Source organism: Pongo pygmaeus, chromosome 8 (genome assembly GCF_028885625.2).
Source record: "Pongo pygmaeus isolate AG05252 chromosome 8, NHGRI_mPonPyg2-v2.0_pri, whole genome shotgun sequence".
Taxonomy (NCBI): Eukaryota; Metazoa; Chordata; class Mammalia; order Primates; family Hominidae; genus Pongo; species Pongo pygmaeus.
The window spans coordinates 62,894,070-62,912,716 of record NC_072381.2 but is presented as its reverse complement, the minus strand read 5'-3'; the positions used below and the strand labels follow the sequence as shown (position 1 = coordinate 62,912,716).

The following is an 18,647-nucleotide window of genomic DNA, read 5'->3' as shown; positions in this document are numbered from 1 at the left end:
CAACAACTATAAACATAGGTGCACCTAATAATAGAACACTCAAATGCATGAAGCAAAAACTGACAGAATTGAAGAAAGAAATAGGCAAACAATAATTTCTGGAGGCTTAAATATCCCCACTTAAAATAATAATAAAAGAACTAGGCAGAATATCAACAAAGCAGGAGAAGACATAGACATCACTATGAACCAACTAGACCTAACAGACATCTATAAAACACTCCACCAAACAACAGCAGAGTACATTTCTCTCAAGTGCACACAAAACATTCTCCAGAATAACTCATAATGCTAGGTTCTGAAACAAACCACAATAAATTTAGAAGGGTTAATATAATATAAAATATCTTCTGTGACCACAATGGAATAAGGTTAGAAATCATTAAAAGATGTTTGGGAAACATGCAAATATGTGGATATTAAACAACACACTCCTAAATAACTAGTGAGTCAAAGAGGAAATCACAAGGGAAATAAAAAAATGCCCTGTGATAAATGAAAATAGGACACAATATACCAAAACTTATGGGATGGGGCTCAGAGGAAAATTCATAGCTGTAATTATCTACATTAAGAAAAGAAGAGGCCAGGCACAATGGATCATGCCTGTAATCCCAGCACTTTCGGAGGCTGAGATGGGAGGATTGCTTGAGGCCAGGAGTTTGAGTCTGCAATGAGTTGTGATCACACCACCACACTCCAGCCTCGGTGACAGAGTGGGATCCTGTCTCCATAAAAAGAGGAAGGATGAAAGGACAGAAGGAAGGAATGAAAAGAAAAGAAGGATATAAAATCAGTAACTTAACCTTCCACCTTAAGAAACTAGAAAAAGAAGAGCAAACTAAATCTAAAGCAAGCTGATGGAAGGAAATAATAAATATTGAAGTGGAGAATTGAAAGTGAGCAAAGATACTTATAAACCCCCAATCACAGCAGCAATATTCACAATAACCAAAAGGTGGAAAAAATCCAGTTGTCCATTGATGGGTGAACTGATTAAAAAATATGGTATATACATACAATGGAATATTACTCAGCCTTAAAAAGGAATGAAACGGATACACGCTACAATGCGGATGAAACTTGAGGAAATTATGCTAAGTGAACTAAGCCAGTCACCAGAGGACAAACGCCATGTGATTCCACTTATATGAGGTAATTAGAGTAGTCAAATTCATAGACACAGAAAGTAGAATGATGGTTGCTGGGGGCAGGGAGGGAGAATTATTATGTAATGGGTACAGTATTTCAGTTTTGCAAGATAAATTTCAGTTTTGCAAGATAAAAAGAGTTCTGTGGCTGGAAGGTGGTGATGGTCATACAACGATGTGAATGTATTTAATGCCACTGAACCGTAAGCTAAAAATGGTTAAGATGGTAAATTTTATGTCATATGTATTTTAAATATAATTTAAAAATAAAGATGAAAGTGGAAATTAATGAGATAAATAATAGAAAAAATAGAGAAAATCAGCTAAACCAAAAGTTTGTTCTTTGAAAAGTCCAAAATAATTGACAAAACTTTAGCTGGATTAAACAAGAAAAAAGAGAGGACTCAAATTGCAAGAATCGGAAATGAAAGAAGGAACATTATTAACGACCTTACAGAAATAAAAGGATTATAAAAGGATACTATGGATAACTGTATGCCAACAAATTAGACAAATTAGATAAAATGGACAAATGCCTAGGAAGATGCAAACTATAGTAACTGAGTCAAAAAGAAATTAAAAAAAAAATCAGAATAGGTCTAAAATGAGTAAAGAGCTCAGAGCAGTCATCAAAAATCTACCCACAAAAGAAAGCCTGGGCACAGATGGCATCACAGGTGAATTCTATCAAACATCTGGAAAATAATTAGTGCTGATTCATTACAAACTCTTCCAGAAAATACAACAGGAAGGAACACTTCCTAACACACTATAACATGGATGAACCATGAAAATATTATGCTAAGTGAAAGAAGCCAGTCATAAAAGACCACATATTACATGATTCTAATTATATGAAATGTCCAGAATAGACAGATCTACAGAGAGAGAAATAGATGAGTGGTTATGGATGCGAGGGGATGGATGATCAAGAGGTGACACCTGGGCCAGGCCAGGTGGCTCACGCCTGTAATCCCAGCACTTTGGGAGGCTGAGGCGGGTGGATCACTTGAGACCAGGAGTTTGAGACCAGCCTGACCAACGTGGTGAAACCCCGTCTGTATTAAAAACAGAAAAATTAGCCGGGCATGGTGGCAGCGCCTGGATTCCCAGCTACTCGGGAGGCTGAGGCATGAGAATCACTTGAGCGCAGAATGTGGAAGTTGCAGTGAGCCAAGATGATGCTATTGCATTCCAGCCTGGGTAACAGAGCTAGACTCTGTCTCAAAAAAGAAAAAAAGAAAAAAGGTGGTACCTAAGGAGTATGAAATTCCTTTCCAAGATGATGACAATGTTCTCTGATTGAGGTGACAGCTGCACAACTCCAGGCATATACGAAAATCACTGAATTGTACACTTCAAATGGGAATTATATGGGAAGTGAATTATATCTCATAAAGCTGTTCCCAAGAAAATCATTCTACTTTTAAATATTATAGAAGTTAGGTTCTAACACACTATTTCATTTGTGACACAGGTTTCCTTCTGTGGTTTATAAAAGCCCTGTCAACCCGTTCCTCTCTTCAGGGAGCCTTGCACTGAACACCGCTGTGTGTGAGGTCCCTTGAGCTGGCGTGGTCGGATGGTGAGGAGCACAGAGATGAAACCAGCCCAGCACCTGCCCCTGGAGCTATGGCCAGGTGAGGGGTAGACAGCATCCAATCAGGTTCTAGCCTGCCCAAATACCTAGTGCCTTGCCAGATGGGTGCACTCTTCATAGTGACCCAAAGGAGAAAAAAATGCTAGCCAACATTTACTAAGCACTTCCTGTGTGCCAGGCACTGTGCTAAGCACCTTCCATGCATAGTTTCACTGTGTCCTCACAATACCCTGGGTGTCGGTGCTCTCCTTAGCCTCATGGGACAGGCGACGAAACTGATGCTGCGAGCCTCTGTCTGTCCTCCCACCACTCATGAAGGGAGGAGGAAGGTGCCTGGGCCTTCAGGAGTCCAGGACAGAATCAAGTTTGGGATGGAGCCAGCAGAAGGCCTCAATCAGCTCCAGTGAGAAACTGAGGCCCCACAGACCATGCGGGTCTTAGCTTGGAGTGACATGGAGCTCAAGGAGGCAAAGAACACAGAAATCCCAAGACGGGATCTCGTATACGTTCTGCCCTCTCCACCTCCCCAAGACTGTAAAATGAGGCCTCTGCTCCTCCTTCTGCCATAGAGTTAAGAGTCTAATATGAGATGATGATCTCTATGAAGGAAGATCCCACGTTAGCACTGTGCTGGAAGGTGCCAGGGACCTTCTGCCCCAGCATTTAGAAGAGCTCTGGCCCTATCAGGAGAGATGATGGTGCATGCATGTGCACATACACTCATACACACACACACACACACACACACACACACCCTCTGCTATCCCCAGGCCTCTGGCTCACATCCATTGCCTTTGGATATTGGTCACCCTGGGGGAGGCCCTGCCACCCTTCTCCAAAGCCCTTCTCCTGGAGGCATTCCCAGGCTGCCAGCCCAGAGTGAGCATACCTCCTCAGGGCCCCAGAGCCCCTGTTGATGTCTGAGTGTCACCTGCCTGCCTGGATTAAAATCCCAGCTCTTCCATTGATAGCTCAATAATCCTGTGTGAGTCCCTTCCTCCCTCGAAGCATCTGTTTTACCATGGAAAATGAGGCAAATAGAGCACTTAACACATAGAGTAGTTTCATTAAATGAAATACTGCTTGGAGAGCACTCAGCACAGTGCCTGTCTCCTTAACGGAGCTCAGTCTGGCTCTGCCCACTTCCCAGGCTGTAGGCAGGGGATGAGGGAGGGCTGCTGTGGATGGCTATGTGCACATGAGCTGGGGGCCCCTGTGCTGGGGCTCAGCTGGACAAAGTGCAACAGGCTATGGACTGCACAGGCCATGAGCATGCCCTTAAGGACCAACTAGATCCTCAGTTGCCTGTTTGCCCCTCATTCTATCCAGAGAACCCCAGGGGGGCTGAGGGTACTCACTCTTTGCTGGGAGCCAATGGCCTCCTGCTTACTGTGTATATTGAGGGGGAGGACAGGACCCACTGGAGATGTGGGGTCTGCAGGAAAGTTGTCAGTGGGTCAGCTCCCACTATGTATGCGGAGTCTGGGATGGGGGCACACAGATCACCTGGGGACCTTGCTAAGATGCTGCTCTGAGAGCCTGCATTTGTAATAGCTCCCTGGAGGCACTGATGCATCTCTGCCAGGGCCGTACTCTAAGCGGCAAGAACCTGAAGCGTGGTGTGGCCGTTTCTGAGCAGAGTTTGGGAATGTAATGAATGACAAGCACATTTTGGCCTCCCACTGGTCCTGCTTGGACCCAGCCCCACCCAATTACACGTCAGTTTCCAACATCTGGAGGGGAACACTACATGCATTTCCAGAGTTTCCAGGATTCCATTTCCATTACAAACGTAAAATAAAAGTAATGCCACATTATTAAAAAGGTTGGAAAATAGGAAAAACTAATAGGAAAAAAAATCACTGATAATCTCATGCTGTATTTAAAATGACTACTACCCTCTTTTCCCAGGATCCCAAAACCATGTCTATCAGTGGGTCAGGGACCATCCTGTGGGTGGGCTGGCACGGTAGGCCCACTCTGTCATACTGAAGCATTGGATCAGGTGGGGGCCGGGATCTGCCTGCCCCTCCCTTCTCACTCCAAGAAAGAGATGCTCCGCCCTGCAGTGCCTGAAGCCTTCGCCCAGCCCTATCCTCGGAGCACAGAGTGTGGGGCAGGGCCCCTCCCCTCTTCTCTCACAGGCTGAGGAGGCAGAGGTGGGGTCCGGAGGAGGGGGTGCACATCTGGATTCCTGGCCCAGAGCCTGCATTCCTTCCCCGTGAATGTGATGAGATGGGGCCTCCAGGGAGCTGTGAGGAGACTGCCCCCTCAGAACAGGCCCCACCTAGCAAAAAAGACTGGTGGACACCCAAAGGCACAGAACCTCCTTTGGGGGCCCAGTTCGGGTCCAAAAATCCCCCACCCAGATTGCTGACCAACCAGCGTGGGCCCAAGATGGGCCTCTGTCCCGACCACACCAGCCAGCCTTGCCTCAGAAATCCCAGCGGGGACAAAAGGGTAGAGGCCAGAGGACCACGGGGCCACTTATTAGTGGAAGGCGCCCTGGGGACACCGCTTCGCCTGCCCTACCCACAGGAGCCTGTCCACAGGTCAGTAGGGGAGCCCAAGAGCACCCCCTGGGCCAGGGCTGCCTTACCTGGGGGCAGTCCTTGATGTAGTGTCCTTTGTTGAAGCACAGGTGGCACAGGTAGTTGGGTGGGGGCCGCTTGCTGGGCTTGCGAGCCTCAGAGGTGAGGGTCAGGTCTGAGAAGTGCTCGGTGAGGGAGCTGAGGCCATCGGCGATGTTGTTGAGGGAGCCATAGGGTGAGGCACCCTTGTACACACTGTTGCTCAGCGCCTGTGGGAGAAAGAGGCACACACACTACAGCCTTGGCCCCGGGAGAAGTTCCATAACCCCCCGCCCAAACACACGCATGGATTCACACTGAGTCTTCAGCTGCCCGAGGGCTCTGGGCTCCAGAAGCCTGGGTTCAAATCCTAACTAGTGTGTCTCCATGGACAAGCCAGTTAACTACTCTGGGCCTCGGTGGCCCTATCTGCAAAATGGGCCTAGTAACAGCTCCTCCTAGGGTTTCTATGAGGCTAAAATGAGGTCACGAATGGAAAGTAGTTTATCTCATGCCTGGCACTTCGGAACCACTCAGTAAATGGCAACGATGATGATGATGGCTATTATTATTATTACCATTAGTTCTTAAAATACTGCCACGAGGTAAGAACATATAGTAGAAAGCAACCTGTCAGATTTGGGGCTCTGCCACTAACTGGTGGGGTGACTTTAGGAAAGTCACTGCTGACTCAGTTTCCCCACCTTGTAAGGAAGGGGAATGTCAGCTTGTGGCATTGCTCCCGCTTCACACTAGACAAGACTGAAGCCCAGCCCTTTGCCAGGTTTCCTGTAGCCCGAGGCTTGTGTAGTCTGTGTGTGGGGAGCCAAACCAAACCACCTCTCTGGAAGCCCAAGGAGGGAAGTGGTCCATCTCTCTCACCTCCAGATGACAGGAACCAGACATCTTGCTTAGCTTCAAAGCAGACGTGGCCCAGGCCCCCTCCTGGTATATACAGCCTCTATTTATAGGAGTCACGGGCTCCAGGCTGCCTTGCATACTGGAATTTAGCGAAGGTGGGGCTGGCAGGGAGCAGCCAGGGGTCCCCCTTTCCTGGAGCAAGGCCAAGGCTGAAAGAGGCGGCCTCCCCAGGAGGGTCAACAACAAATCTGGGCTTGGGGCTTGAGTATCTCCTGGCCCCAGCACAGGTGCCCAAGAACTGCAGGAATAAGCTACGGACCTTGGGGGGCCTTGTGTCTGATGGGGAGACAAGGATTTGTTTTGGGGAGTTCCAAACTCAAGGGGAAGCAGGGCCTCTGAAAAGGAAGGGCCTCAGGCTCCCTTACAAAGATGGGGCAGACAGAAGCCCAGGTTGGGGACAGTCCTTTCTGTGTTCCCTTAGCATAGGCAGGGGAGGGAGGCGAGCTGCGAGCTGCTCCCAGGGCACTCCCCCAGTTGCCTCCCCCAGCTGAAGCAGAGCCTACTTCGCACAAGTATGTGTCCCAGCCACCCGACTGTTTCCATCTGCAGGCATCTGCCACTCCCCTCCTAGCGACATGGTCCTCATCATCTGGGTGCCACTGATGTTCTTGGTGCCTCAGGACACACGGCTGTGTGACCACAGCCCTTTCTTTCTGGGCCTCTGTTCCCTCTCGTGTGCATCTGGATCAGAGCCTGGGATGTGGAAGGAAAGACACAGACACCACATCCAGGGCAGGCCAGCCCAGCACACAGTCATCTATAGTGACTGGGAAGGATTTCAATGGGTCCTACTGACTATATCTTCTCTATCACTGCCTGGCCCGACCACCAAATCCAGGACCAGTGGAAGATTCCACATTGACCTGCGTTCAGCCTGATGGGGACTCCAGCTCTCAGATGAGTCCAAGATGGAGCAGTCCACCTTGAGAAGCAGAGGGTCCCCCGTCCCTGGAGCTGTGGGAGCCAATGGGGGTTGACCTTCCAGGGCATGGGGGAGAGTTCTGATAAAAACCAGATCAGAGGATAACAGTGACACAGACTAAGCTCTTACTGTGACCCCAGCACTGGAAATTTTACACATATTCAGATAGCTGATTCTGCCCACAACTCTATGAGTCACTATCCCATTTTACAGATTACATGAGTGTGCCCCAACCTGTATTGAATGACCTGGGAAGCTTATAACAAATAGTTTTCTGCGCCCCACCTCAGACCTACCAAAGCAGCCACTTGGAATCGAGGGCCCGAAATCTGTATTTTTAGGTGTGCGACAAAACATACACAACAAAATTGACCATTTTAATGATTTTTAAGTGTACAGTTGAGTGGCATTAAGAGCATTCATGCTGTTGTGCAGCCATCGCCACCGTCCAGCTCCAGAACTTTTTCATCTTCTCAAACTGAAACTCCATCCCCATGAAACAACAACACCCCCGCCTACTGCAGCCCAATCTATTTTTCAAGCTCCCCCAGGCAATTCAGGTACAACCAGCCCGGCCCCACCCAGCCTTGGAGCACCTGGACTTCCCAACCATCAGGGTTGGCCTTAACTTGACTCTAGTAAGACTTTCCCCACACCAGAAGGTCCCCTCCCCCTCCAAATCCACCCCAGCCTCCCAGAGAAAAGTTCATCCAAACAAGAAACTTGAAGCCCCAAATGGTGTGACTCACCCTCATGGCTGGGAAACACAATTTCACAAATAACAACCCTCTTAATATTTTTTTCTTTTTCTTCCTTTCTTTCTTTTTTTTTCCCCCTTGGATAAGATTTAAGCAAGTCCACAGGAATCAGACTGTTTGGCAGCAAATTGTCAAGAGGAAGGGGAAGTTTGGTGGGTGCCAGAAAGTGCACTAATTACACCCTGAAAAACCTCTCCCCCATCATGTGGCCACAGTCCCCTGCCCACGGACGGCCCCACAGGCATCCCTGGGCAGCCAGAGGCCTCTGAGCGGGTGCCCTCTCCTTGGCAGCTCGACACCCTACCCTCTGGAGGGCCGCAGCCTTGCCCCTGCCCCAGGCAGCTCCACAGTGAGAGAAGTGAGGCCAGAGTTTCCCCTCCGCATGGCCTTCCCACCTCTAGTGCCCTCCAGCCTGTCTCCAGGGAATTAGGGCCCTTCCCCCAGCCCTAATTCCAGACGAACGCTACCTTAGAGCCAAAAGAGCAGAGACCGTCAGCTGACCCCACCTCATTCCCACATGACAGATGGGGAAACTGAGGCCCACAGGGGCACAGGGATGCAGACCAGGGCACCCAGCCAGGCCCCAGGGCCAGAAGTCCTGCTTGGCTGGCTGGTGTGAAGGGTGGGTGAGGCAGTGAGCTGCTTCCTCTCCGAAGCCCCGTTTGAGCTCGGGCCAGGGAGGTGAAAGGCAAATCAGCCTCCTGGCTGTTTCCACAGCCTGGGGGGGACTGGATGGAACACAGGCCAGGACACAGAGCTATATCCCCTCCTGCTCGGAGCTGGGGCTTGGCCTCTTGGGTTTCCCATCTGTACAGCGTAAAATGGAGCAGGGAAGCGGGAAGAAGGGCAACCCTGCTGATCCCTGTGGTCCTGCTTTCCTAGGGTCCGGACACCTGGGTCCTGAGAGATGTCCCTGGAGCCTGGCATGCAGAGGCCGACACAGGCACCATCTCTGTTCTGTGGCCTTCCTTCTGTGGCTGGAGCACAAGGCGGCCCTAGAAGCCTTCATCTGTCAGCCCTAACCCTGCTCCTCTCACCACGTCCATCATGCAGCTCTGCCTTTCTCCCTCCAGCCCACACTTGCTGCCTCAGCCTGGGAATGCCCTTCTCTATGTCCATCCAGAACCCCTCCAGGGCCTGGCTCCAGATCGGGCTCTAACTCCAGGGTTGTGGCCTTGACCCCATCCCTTCCCCTTACTCAGGCCTCAGGCTCCAAAGAAAAGCATGAAAAGCACAGATCCAGGTGCTCCTGAAGCACCCCCGGCCATAGAGGCCCCGACTCCCACCAGAGGCCTTGCTGACCCCTCCCACCCCAGCGTAGCCCAGTCCAGCACTGCAGTTGGCAGGAGGGGGACAGGAATCATGGCACAGCCCCGCCTGAGTGACCAATGGAGCTCTGAAGTCACTCTCTAATCTCTCCCCGTGTGTGAGGCCTCCTCACCTCTCCCACAAGGCTGGACGTCCCTGAAGACAAAGGTTCTGCAACCCTCCATTGCCCCACAGCCTGCCCTGGGTGCGATGGTCACGGCAGAGAAGGGCCTGCTCACTTGACAGATAGGGTAACAGATGCACTAGCGTCTCCTCATTTCCATGGGCCGAGTGGAGGGGCACTCCCACCTTAGATTAGGCTGCTCTGGGCACTGGTGCAGGGCAAAGCCACTTATGGGGTAAGTGGAAGCCCCCGGGCCATCTAGGCCCAAATCACCAGGCTTAGGGAAGAGGCCACCTCTCTTTCCTCCCTAGGTCAGTGACCCCAGCAGCTAGCAGGAAGCATGTGACCCTCACACCGCATCTGGGGGACCATGCATCACACTCCTGCCCAGTGCTGGAACTTCTCCAAGGTTTTTGCTTGGCTGTTGGGGAAAGGAAGGTGGGAAGACGTTATAGTTTCCTTTTTTTTTTTTGAGACGGGGTCTCACTGTTCTTATTCTGTCACCCAGGCTGGAGTGCAGTGGCACAATCACAGCTCACTGCAGCCTAGACTTCCTGGGCTCAGGTGATTCTCCCACCTCAGCCTCTCAAGTAGCTAAGACAACAGGTGCGTGGCAGCACGGCTGGCTGATTTTTTTGTATTTATTATTTGTAGAGATGAGGTTTCACCATGTTGCACAGGCAGGTCTCAAACTCCTGGGCTCAAGCGATCTGCCTGCCTCGGCCTCCCAAAATGCTGGGATTACAGGCATAAGTCACTGCGCTCGGCCTATGGTTTACTCTGATCATGTGGTGTGTCATATATTTGACTAAATCCTTCACCTTTCTTAGTCCCCTCATACCTGGCAAGAATACTATTCAAATGGGCATTATTGGTCCCATTTTATAGAGCTAGAAACTGAGGCTCAGAGAGGTTGAGCAATTTGCCCAAGGTAACACAGCCAGCACGTGTTGCCCTGTTATAGTTCAGCCTCTACATGGCCTCCAAGGCTTGACCTCCCCTATTGGAAGGGGAGTCAGAGGAAAATGCCAGGTGCGGACCACTCCACTTGGCAAGGAGGCCCTGTGACATCATATGCTAGGCCCCTCGGCCCTGGCAAGATGAAGGACCAGTGTCTCTGGGCTGCATGAGGGGTGCAGGCCCTGGGCATGGTGGTTCTGCTGCAGAATACGGGGTGCAGAGGCAGAGATTTCCAAGGCTGACTCCAGTTCTCCCCGGAGCAAGCCTGACAAGAGGGACTTCTTCTCTTTTCCTCCGTCCCTGCAGGACAGCAGGTAGGCACAGTGGGTGAGGGGTAGCAGGAGTTAGGGCAGGAGGGTAGAAGCTGCAGAGGGCATCCCAGAGGGAGAAGAGAGGGTACAGAAACAGGACAAGAGACAGACAGGAGAGGCAGTGACAGCAGGCAGGATGGGGAGCAGCATGTGCTGGGAAGGACATGGCCACAGTGAGACCATGGAGAAGGCAGCGTCTGGGCCAGGCTACCAGGCAAGGCAGAAGCAAGGGCTGAGTCCTACTCCCCAGGCCTGAGAAGGCCCCGGAGGAGGAACTCTGATTCGAGTCCCTAGCTCTGTAGGGGTTCCTTTCATCAGCTGAACAACCACTTTCTTATCCCAAAGCCACCCCTACTCCACCCCACAGACACGCGCACACACACCCGCACCCACACTCCTCTGTTTGGGACAAGAGACCATTCATCTCACAAATGAATCCACCCTGCTCCCAAGGGGATCTGTACTTCTTCCACCCCAGGCATCTATCTGGGGCTGGTCAAACACATACATGTCCAATATATACAGAGGTGGACACCAGTCGGTCTCAGGGAGACAAGGAGACAGCCCGTGGGCAAGGCGGGAAGCGAGCCAATGGGAAAACATGGCCACACCTTGACTGAGGATTTTCAGCTGTGCTCAGCCCCTGGCTCTGTTCGTTTCCCAGGTCTAAAGCTGACCCATGGGCCAGGACAGTGCTGGGCTGGCCACGACAGGCACAGCAACCCTTCACCCAGGACCCCAGAGGGCACCACTGCCTCCTGGAGGCCCATTCACCCAGCAAATGTAAAACACAGTTCCCTGGACACAGTCAGTGCTTAGCAAAAGATTCTTATTTAAATCACAAGTCTAGGTTATTTTTGGTGGGGGAGTGGGCAGAGAGAAATAGGGAAAGGACCCAGGAAAGGGGGAGCAGACAGTGGCAGCAGGACAAAGCAGAGGAGACCTGGGGAGATCCCTTTCCTCCTTGGTTCCAACAGCTCCAGCCCAGGGTCACCACTCACCTGACAGGTGCTCACGTTTCACAGCTATAAGCCCTCTGCCCAGCTAGTGTGTAAGCACTGGGGACCAGGCTGCTTCTTACTGCTAGAGCATATTTGTTGAATGAAAGCAGAGAGCAAGAATATGAGAATCCCAGGACTGGAAAGGACCCTCATATTTAGCTAGACTGTACTCGGTCTGGAGTACCACTGAGGCTTGCAGCCTCCATTGCAGGGATCCTTGATCTGTGATCCACTGTGGGCACGAAGGTGTGCATGATCCCACTGAAATCACATGCAAACATATGTATATGCATGTGCACGCATGCTTATGTTCTGTGCATTGTGCTGGCAGCAGAAACTCTAGTTGTCTTCAGATTCTCAAAGAGGTCCCTAACCAAAGAAGGTCAAGGACCATTCATCAGCATACCCAAGCCTCTGCTGAAACACTTGGAGGGGACAAGGTTTCACTATGTCCCAAGTCAGCTCATTCCAATGAATCAAGAAATCAATAAATATCCCTTTTTTTCTGTGAGACAAAAAAGGCGAAGAGGCTCAGGAGAGTACTTACATGCTCACAAGTCTGGAGGTGGAAGGGGGGAGGGGAGGTTACAATTCAAGACACTCACCCACATAGAAAATATTAACTAAGCAGCTAGTATGTCCTGCACGCTAAGAACCAGATGCCAGGACTACTAAGTAGAAAAGACAAGATTCCTACTCTCAGGGTGCTGACAATCTAACTACTGAGACAGACACACATATTGCTATTACAGGACAAGACCAATCGGTCAGACATGCTTTACAAAAAATTAGCCAGGTGTGGTGGCGGGTGCCTGTAATCCCAGCTACTAGGGAGGCTGAGGCAGGAGAATCTCTTGAATCTGGGGGGAGGTGGAGGTTGCAGTGAGCAGAGATCCTGCCACTGCACTCCAGCCTAGGTGACAGAGCCAGACTCCATCAAGCAAAAAAACCAAAAAAACAAAAAAAACAAACAAAAAAAGACATGCTTTACCAGAGCACCTACAACTCATCTTTCACAGGCTCACAGCAGCTGGAAAGAGGTCTGCTCCCAGTGGTAGCCAAGTAAAACCCCTCAGAGAAACGACATCCATTTGTGTCATAAAGAAGCCAGTTGGAATGTGTCCATGTACAAGGGCAGGGAATGGCATTTTAGGTAGCAGCAGTAGCAAGTGCAGGGGCTTAGAGGAGGGGGAGTGCTTGATGTTTTCAAAAACCCCAAGTAGACCAGTATGGCCAGAGGAGGGCTGAATAAAGAATCACATGCCACCACCACCACCACGACACACACACACACACACACACACACACACACACACAACAGATCGAGGACCTGAGACCTAGGCTGGAGTCCTGGTTCTGCCTCTGATTCCCTGAACGCATGGTCTTTCTTTAGAAGAGCCTTAGTTTCCCCATCCAGACAATGTGGATGCTGCACACAGGCTAGGATATGGGTTCAGAAGCAGTAGGAAGTGCTCAGTGCCCATCTTCTCTGCTTCTCCTAAAGCAGGCCAGCGCTGGACTCATGCCCCCATGCTGGGTTGATGGGGAGTGGCTGGAACAGGGACATGGTAGGAAACCCAGTACTCATGACCAGTACTCAGCAATTCCAGAAAGTTTGGGGATCAGGGACAAAATGTCGGAGGCACTGAGGCTTGATAGGATGCCTCTGTCCAGATGGATTGCTGCCTGCCCTCACTGGGACCCGGAGGCTGATCCAGGGGAGAGCAAACCCGGGGACCAATTGCAGGATGAGTCGCAGAGGCAACCCATAGCTGGAACACAGAATTCTAGATCTAGCTCTCTCACTGACTGGCTAGGTGACTTGCCAGACCTCTGTGTCCTCTTCTGCAAAAAATGGGAGTGATGAGGAAAGACAGGCCATGAATAGAGCACCACCCAAGAACAGGGGACTGTTCCACAAGGGCCATCTCCTCCCGGAGCCCTCCTCTGGGTACTGACGGCATCTGGCTCCCTGCTGCTGCTACTTACTGATTACTAATGCCGTCTGCTTTCTTCCCTTCCACCTGACTCAGAAGGTCCACGAGGTGTGGTCTTCCCTCTGAGCCCATGCCTGTCCAGTCAACATAATCTGACAGAGGGAGGGTCAGGTTGCCTCAGCCAACAACTTCTCAAATGACGGTCCTCCTTGCCTGAGTCACACTTCAGCTTCCCAAGGGTAGCCAAGAGAGCTGGGAGCATCCTTCTGAACTCTGGGCTGGAATAGAATGGCCATTGCTCTCAGGCCCTGGGGCTGCCCCCTAAACACACACGCACACCACAAAGGCTGCTGGGAACCCACCTGAGCTCCTTAAGCCCACTCTCGAACATAGGCACCTCATATCCTTGGGCAGAAATGTGGCTTTGTTCCACACATCCACACTGGTCAGGCAGCCCGTGGGCTTATCTCCGTCTGCTGAGGGCACATCCAAACCCTCGGAAAACGGTCAAGACTGGGGCCTTTTGAAGCAGGACACTGTAGGTACTCCTCTAAGGGTTTTAATGGCCATGTCCATACAGAAGGGCTGGGCCCAGGGAAAGGCCATTTGTTAAGCCTTGTGACACCCTTCCTACTGTTCTCAAACCTCCAATGGGTAGACCTGAGCAGCAAAGAGGAGGTTCATTGCTGCAGAGGCTAATGCCCTAGGAAGAGCTTCCTAAAGGTTGGAACTATCCAACAATGGAGAGGTTTTCCAGGAAGGACACTGGCAGATGTCCTGAGCCAAAAATGTTCTCTGCTCAGATAGGTGCGGGAACTGTCAAGCTGAAGAAAGGTTAACAGGTTTTGCACCGCAGGACTTCTCAGAGCCTTTACTGTGCTAGTGGGCATTGTGTGTTTCCAAGGGAAAGGAAGGACACTGTGTCTTCCAAATGTATTTGACCACAAAGTCCTTCCCCCAACATTCACAAAGTGGGGGTCTCTTGACAGTAGGGCCACACCTTCCAGCTACCTCTGTCCCTAGAGAAAGAGGGAAAGAGAACAGCTGCCCTAAGAATTCTACCTGAATGGAGTGAGACAGCCACATCTCCATGGAGGCTGGAGGGTACAGGGACTACCTGGCAGGGGCTCTGGGCAGCCCTCCAAGGGGCCCAAGAGGCCATCTTCACAAGGAGGTAACTCAGCTTTTCCAGAAATGACTCCCATAGCCCCTTTACGGTTGTGAATTTAAGTTCCAAACAAGACTTGGCAGGGAAGACCCCATGCAGCCCAGTCCCTACTCCATCTAAGAACTGCCTTCCTTGGGTACCTGGAGAGAGAGAAGGGGCTCAGCCAAGGGCCTTAGTAATCCCTTTCCAAAAATGTATCGTTGTTGCTGTAGATCAGGTTTTTGAAACTGGGTTTCACGGGGCCTAGTTTGCAGACCCAGAAGCCTTTTAAGAAACTGTGCAAGGTGCTTGTGTCCGCTTTGGCCTGGCACCCTCACCACAAGCTGGGAAGTCCCCACAAGAATCCAAGTCACCTCCTGGTGCTTGCTCCTGCACCAGGAACTCTGGTGTGAACTCTGCCATCTCTCTCTCTGCTCTCAGGGCCAGTGTGCCACTCAGAACCATTGGCTTATCTTCAGCTTCCAGAGCTGAGGTTCCAGGGGCACAATGGGCTTCTGTGCCCCCATGTCCTCACCCCCCTCAAATCCCAGCTGCATTCATGGTGTTTTGCTATTGTGGTGGGAGCAGCCTGGGGGTGGTGCAGGAGGGGGTGGGCTCTTGGCACAGGGGTTGGCGCAGACAGGCCGTGGTCAGTGGTCAGCATGCAAGTCACATCCGCAGGCACTGCCACCGGGCCTGCCAGGCCTCGCACAGAATGGTGATGCTCCTGGGCCCCCTGGGTCCGTCCGTAGATTCCCCTCCGGCCCACACACGACTTGCTTCCTCTCTGACCAGCCCCTTAGTGGCATTGAGGTGGGGGGTATTTTTTCTTGCCTTCTCAGCCAGTTGCTATTTTGGAGCCATATTAGGTCACCAGCTAAGCCCTGGGCGCAGGAAAGGCCTGTCCCCAGGAACACAGCTGAGGCTTTGAGAGGGTTTAGGAGGCAAAGTGGGTGGGGGGTGAGGATGAGTGAGCCTGAAGCCAAGAGAGCCTTCCGGAAGTCAGCAGGCACAGCCCTCCATCACCTCTGAGGAAGCCACTGGCCTGTGAGCATCAGAGAAGCCCCTCTTGCCTCCCCCAGCCCTCTCTTGTTTGAACAGGTCTCAAATACTATAGATATACCATCCTGGGGTGTAGCAGAGACTAAATTTAACAGATAGGTAAGCTAAGGCCCAGAGAGAGATGGGGTTCCCTGAAGTCAGGTTGTGAAAGACATTTCCCCACCACTGCACTATACAGTACAACCTTTTCCTGCTCCTTTCACACTGTGTGACTTTATGGGGAAACTGAGGTATGCAGCAATGAAGTGACAGAGGGCAGGTCTCACTGAGCTCCAGTTGGGATCCTGGATGCCAGAAATTTTCAAAAAGCAGCACAACATCCTATTCTCATAGGGTACTCTTGATGGTCCCAAACTCCCAGGTCTTCTCAGGGGAGACCTACAGGTGGGGAACAACGCCAACATGGTAGGGGGAGCAGAGGGAGGCTAGAATAGGTTGATTAGGGGTCCACACTTGACCTGTGGGTCATGTTCACCCTTCTCCCAGGGTGAGAAACTCTCGTGGGGCTCCCACAAGCTCCCCCCATCAAATCACCCACCTTTCATACCCTATATCACCTTGTCTGTTTACTCATCCGTGGCCCCCACTAGCTTGTGGCTGTGAATCCCTGGGGCCTGCCCAGAGCTCAACAAATGTTTGGTAAGAGAACAAACAACTGAAAAGACGCATGCACCGAAGAAACACCCCACAAACGGTCCTCCAAAGTCACTGGTCACCTGAAGCCAGTTCCCCGAAGAGGCAGAAAAGTCTCTTACAAGAAAGAAAGATCTCCAGCCAAGAACCATTCCTCACGTGGAGAGAATGCTTTACAGTTTACAAAGAGCTTTGGCATAGAAATGCTTTTGCCTGACACCAAAGGGTGCACTTCCAGACTCATCTTTCTCCTCTGCGCCCAGCCCCCTCCCACGCCTGTTCTACCCACACAGGTCAACAGGTCAGCCTGGGTAGTGTTGGCCTTGGGCCAGCATTTTATATGTCCATGTCTCCCCTAGTAAATAACTCACGGGTGTGCCCAGGTCTGGAAGGAAAGTGACCCCCATGTGTGTCCTCCCCCGAACACACCTCTTGCATCTTTGCAGAGAAAGCCCCCACAAGGGGAGAAAGTGAAAGCCACAGATGAGTGTCTGAAATTCCCAAATGAGGCAGGAGTAAATGGAGGGAGGGGAGGAGTCCAGCCCACGGAAAGGAGTGGTATCTGGGCAGGCCCTGGAGACTCTTCAAAAAGGGCTGGGAGGTGGTGGCGATCTGTGTATTTATCTTGCTGGCAAAGAGGCGCTGCCCAGTCAACTTTGTAACTGAATCTACCAAACAGGCAGACTTTGCAATACAGCCGGCCCAGGTTTCTGCAGAAGGCGCTGGGCAGCTGGAACCTCTCCCCCTTTCTAGCCCCCCTCCCAAGAGCTCAAGAGGATTTCCCTTTCATTTCCTTCCAGGCTGGGAGGGCTGGGGACAGCGCAGTCTGTGGGGTCAAGCTCTCAGAAACCACTTCCTATGTGGCTGGGGGAGGGCGAGCAGCTGGAGGACGTATCTGGGGTCCCCGAGTGAGAACAGCAGGAGAAGCCCTCTGGGCAGTCACTGCTCTCCAGGGTGCCTTTCGGGTCAGGAACGGCAGAGGTCGGAGAAAAGATTTTAGGCCCTTCCAGAGGAGCTCCGAGCAGAATCTGCACTCTCGGTCCCAGCCCGCGGTGGCCAGGACGAGGATAGGGTTGGGCGTAAGAAGGACACTTGGAAGGGGCTCCCCGCCCAGGCCGCACCCCAGCTGTCTGAAGAAAATCCGGAGACAACCCCTTCTCAACTCCCTCCCCCAACCTCTTTGGAGCAGGGCTGCCCTGGCAGGGAGAGGGGGCGAGAGAGCCCCGCCCCGGCCTGCGTTGCTACAGCCCGGGCTCAGCCGGGAGGTGACGCGCTCCCGGCACCCCGGGGACTTCGGGCGGCGAGTTTGGCAGAGTTGAACGAAGCCAAGCCAAGCCGGGCCGGGCAATGCGGAGCCGGGCCGCGCCAGGCCAGGAAGAACGGGTCAGACAGGGAACGGCCCGCCACGGTGGGGCGGTGGGGCGGTGGGGCGGTGGGGCGGTGGGGCGGTGGGCGGGGGCACCCACCTCTCCGCGCTGCAGCTGGAAGAAGCTGTTGAGATAGCTGGAGTGCAGGGGCGAGCCCAGCTGCTCCGGACGGCCCTTGCCGAAGGCCAGCTCCGGGGGCGCGGCGCCGGCGGTCGGCTCGGGCCGGAAGGCATCGAAGGCGCTAGCCTGGTGCGTGTCCTGCAGCGACAGGTAGACCCAGTTGAGCAGCTGGGCGGGCTGATACACCGAGGCGGCGCTCGTGTCGATGGCCGACAGCAGGCTCATTTTGCGGCGGCGGTGCCGGCCCCTCCCCGGCCGCCCGCTCGCGGCCCCCCTCCGCAGCGGAGGGGCGGGCACCGGGGAGCCTGTGCCCACTGCCCGCCTCCCGAGCCCCGACGGCGATCGCCCCGCGCCCTGAGCTCCGCGCGCTGCCCGCAGCCGCTGCCGCTGCCGCCGCCTCCCCCCGACTGCAGCCCCGGCGCGCGCGGGCGGTGGAAGGAGGCAGCGAAAGTTGGGCAGGAAACTTTTGGCCCCGCCCCCTCCGCCCCGCCCACTGCGTCCCGCCCCGCCCGGCGATCCGCTATCTGCCTCGCTGCTGACCCCTCCAGCGGCGGCTCCGGGGGTGGGGTCCACGATGCCCCGCCCACTCCCTGCCCCGCCTGGGACTGTCCTCGCCCTGCATTGGCTGTCTCGTTGAATATGAACCGTCAGGGGCGGGGGAGAGGGGAGTGAGGCTCATCTGCATATGCAGCATGGAGCGGGCCCTCCCATGCGAGGCCCCGCCCGAGCCCCACCTGGTCCCAGCCCGGCCAACC

At 52.8% G+C, this 18,647-nt stretch overlaps 1 protein-coding gene across 2 annotated transcripts in view; it reads right to left on the bottom strand.

Moving 5' to 3' along the window:
- Positions 1-18,301, bottom strand: part of ZCCHC24 (zinc finger CCHC-type containing 24) — a 63,249-nt gene extending 44,948 nt beyond the window's left edge. The window contains exons 1-2 of one of the 2 annotated variants that reach the window (XM_054503117.1): positions 17,872-18,301; positions 5,351-5,551 (exon numbers count right to left, since the gene is read on the bottom strand). In XM_054503117.1, the coding sequence (XP_054359092.1) occupies positions 5,351-5,551; positions 17,872-18,117 (447 nt within the window). In that variant the 5' untranslated portion in view covers positions 18,118-18,301. The remainder of the gene's footprint in view (positions 1-5,350; positions 5,552-17,871) is intronic. The other variant, XM_063669901.1, reaches the window with a different exon arrangement.
- Positions 18,302-18,647: the final 346 nt, after the last annotated feature.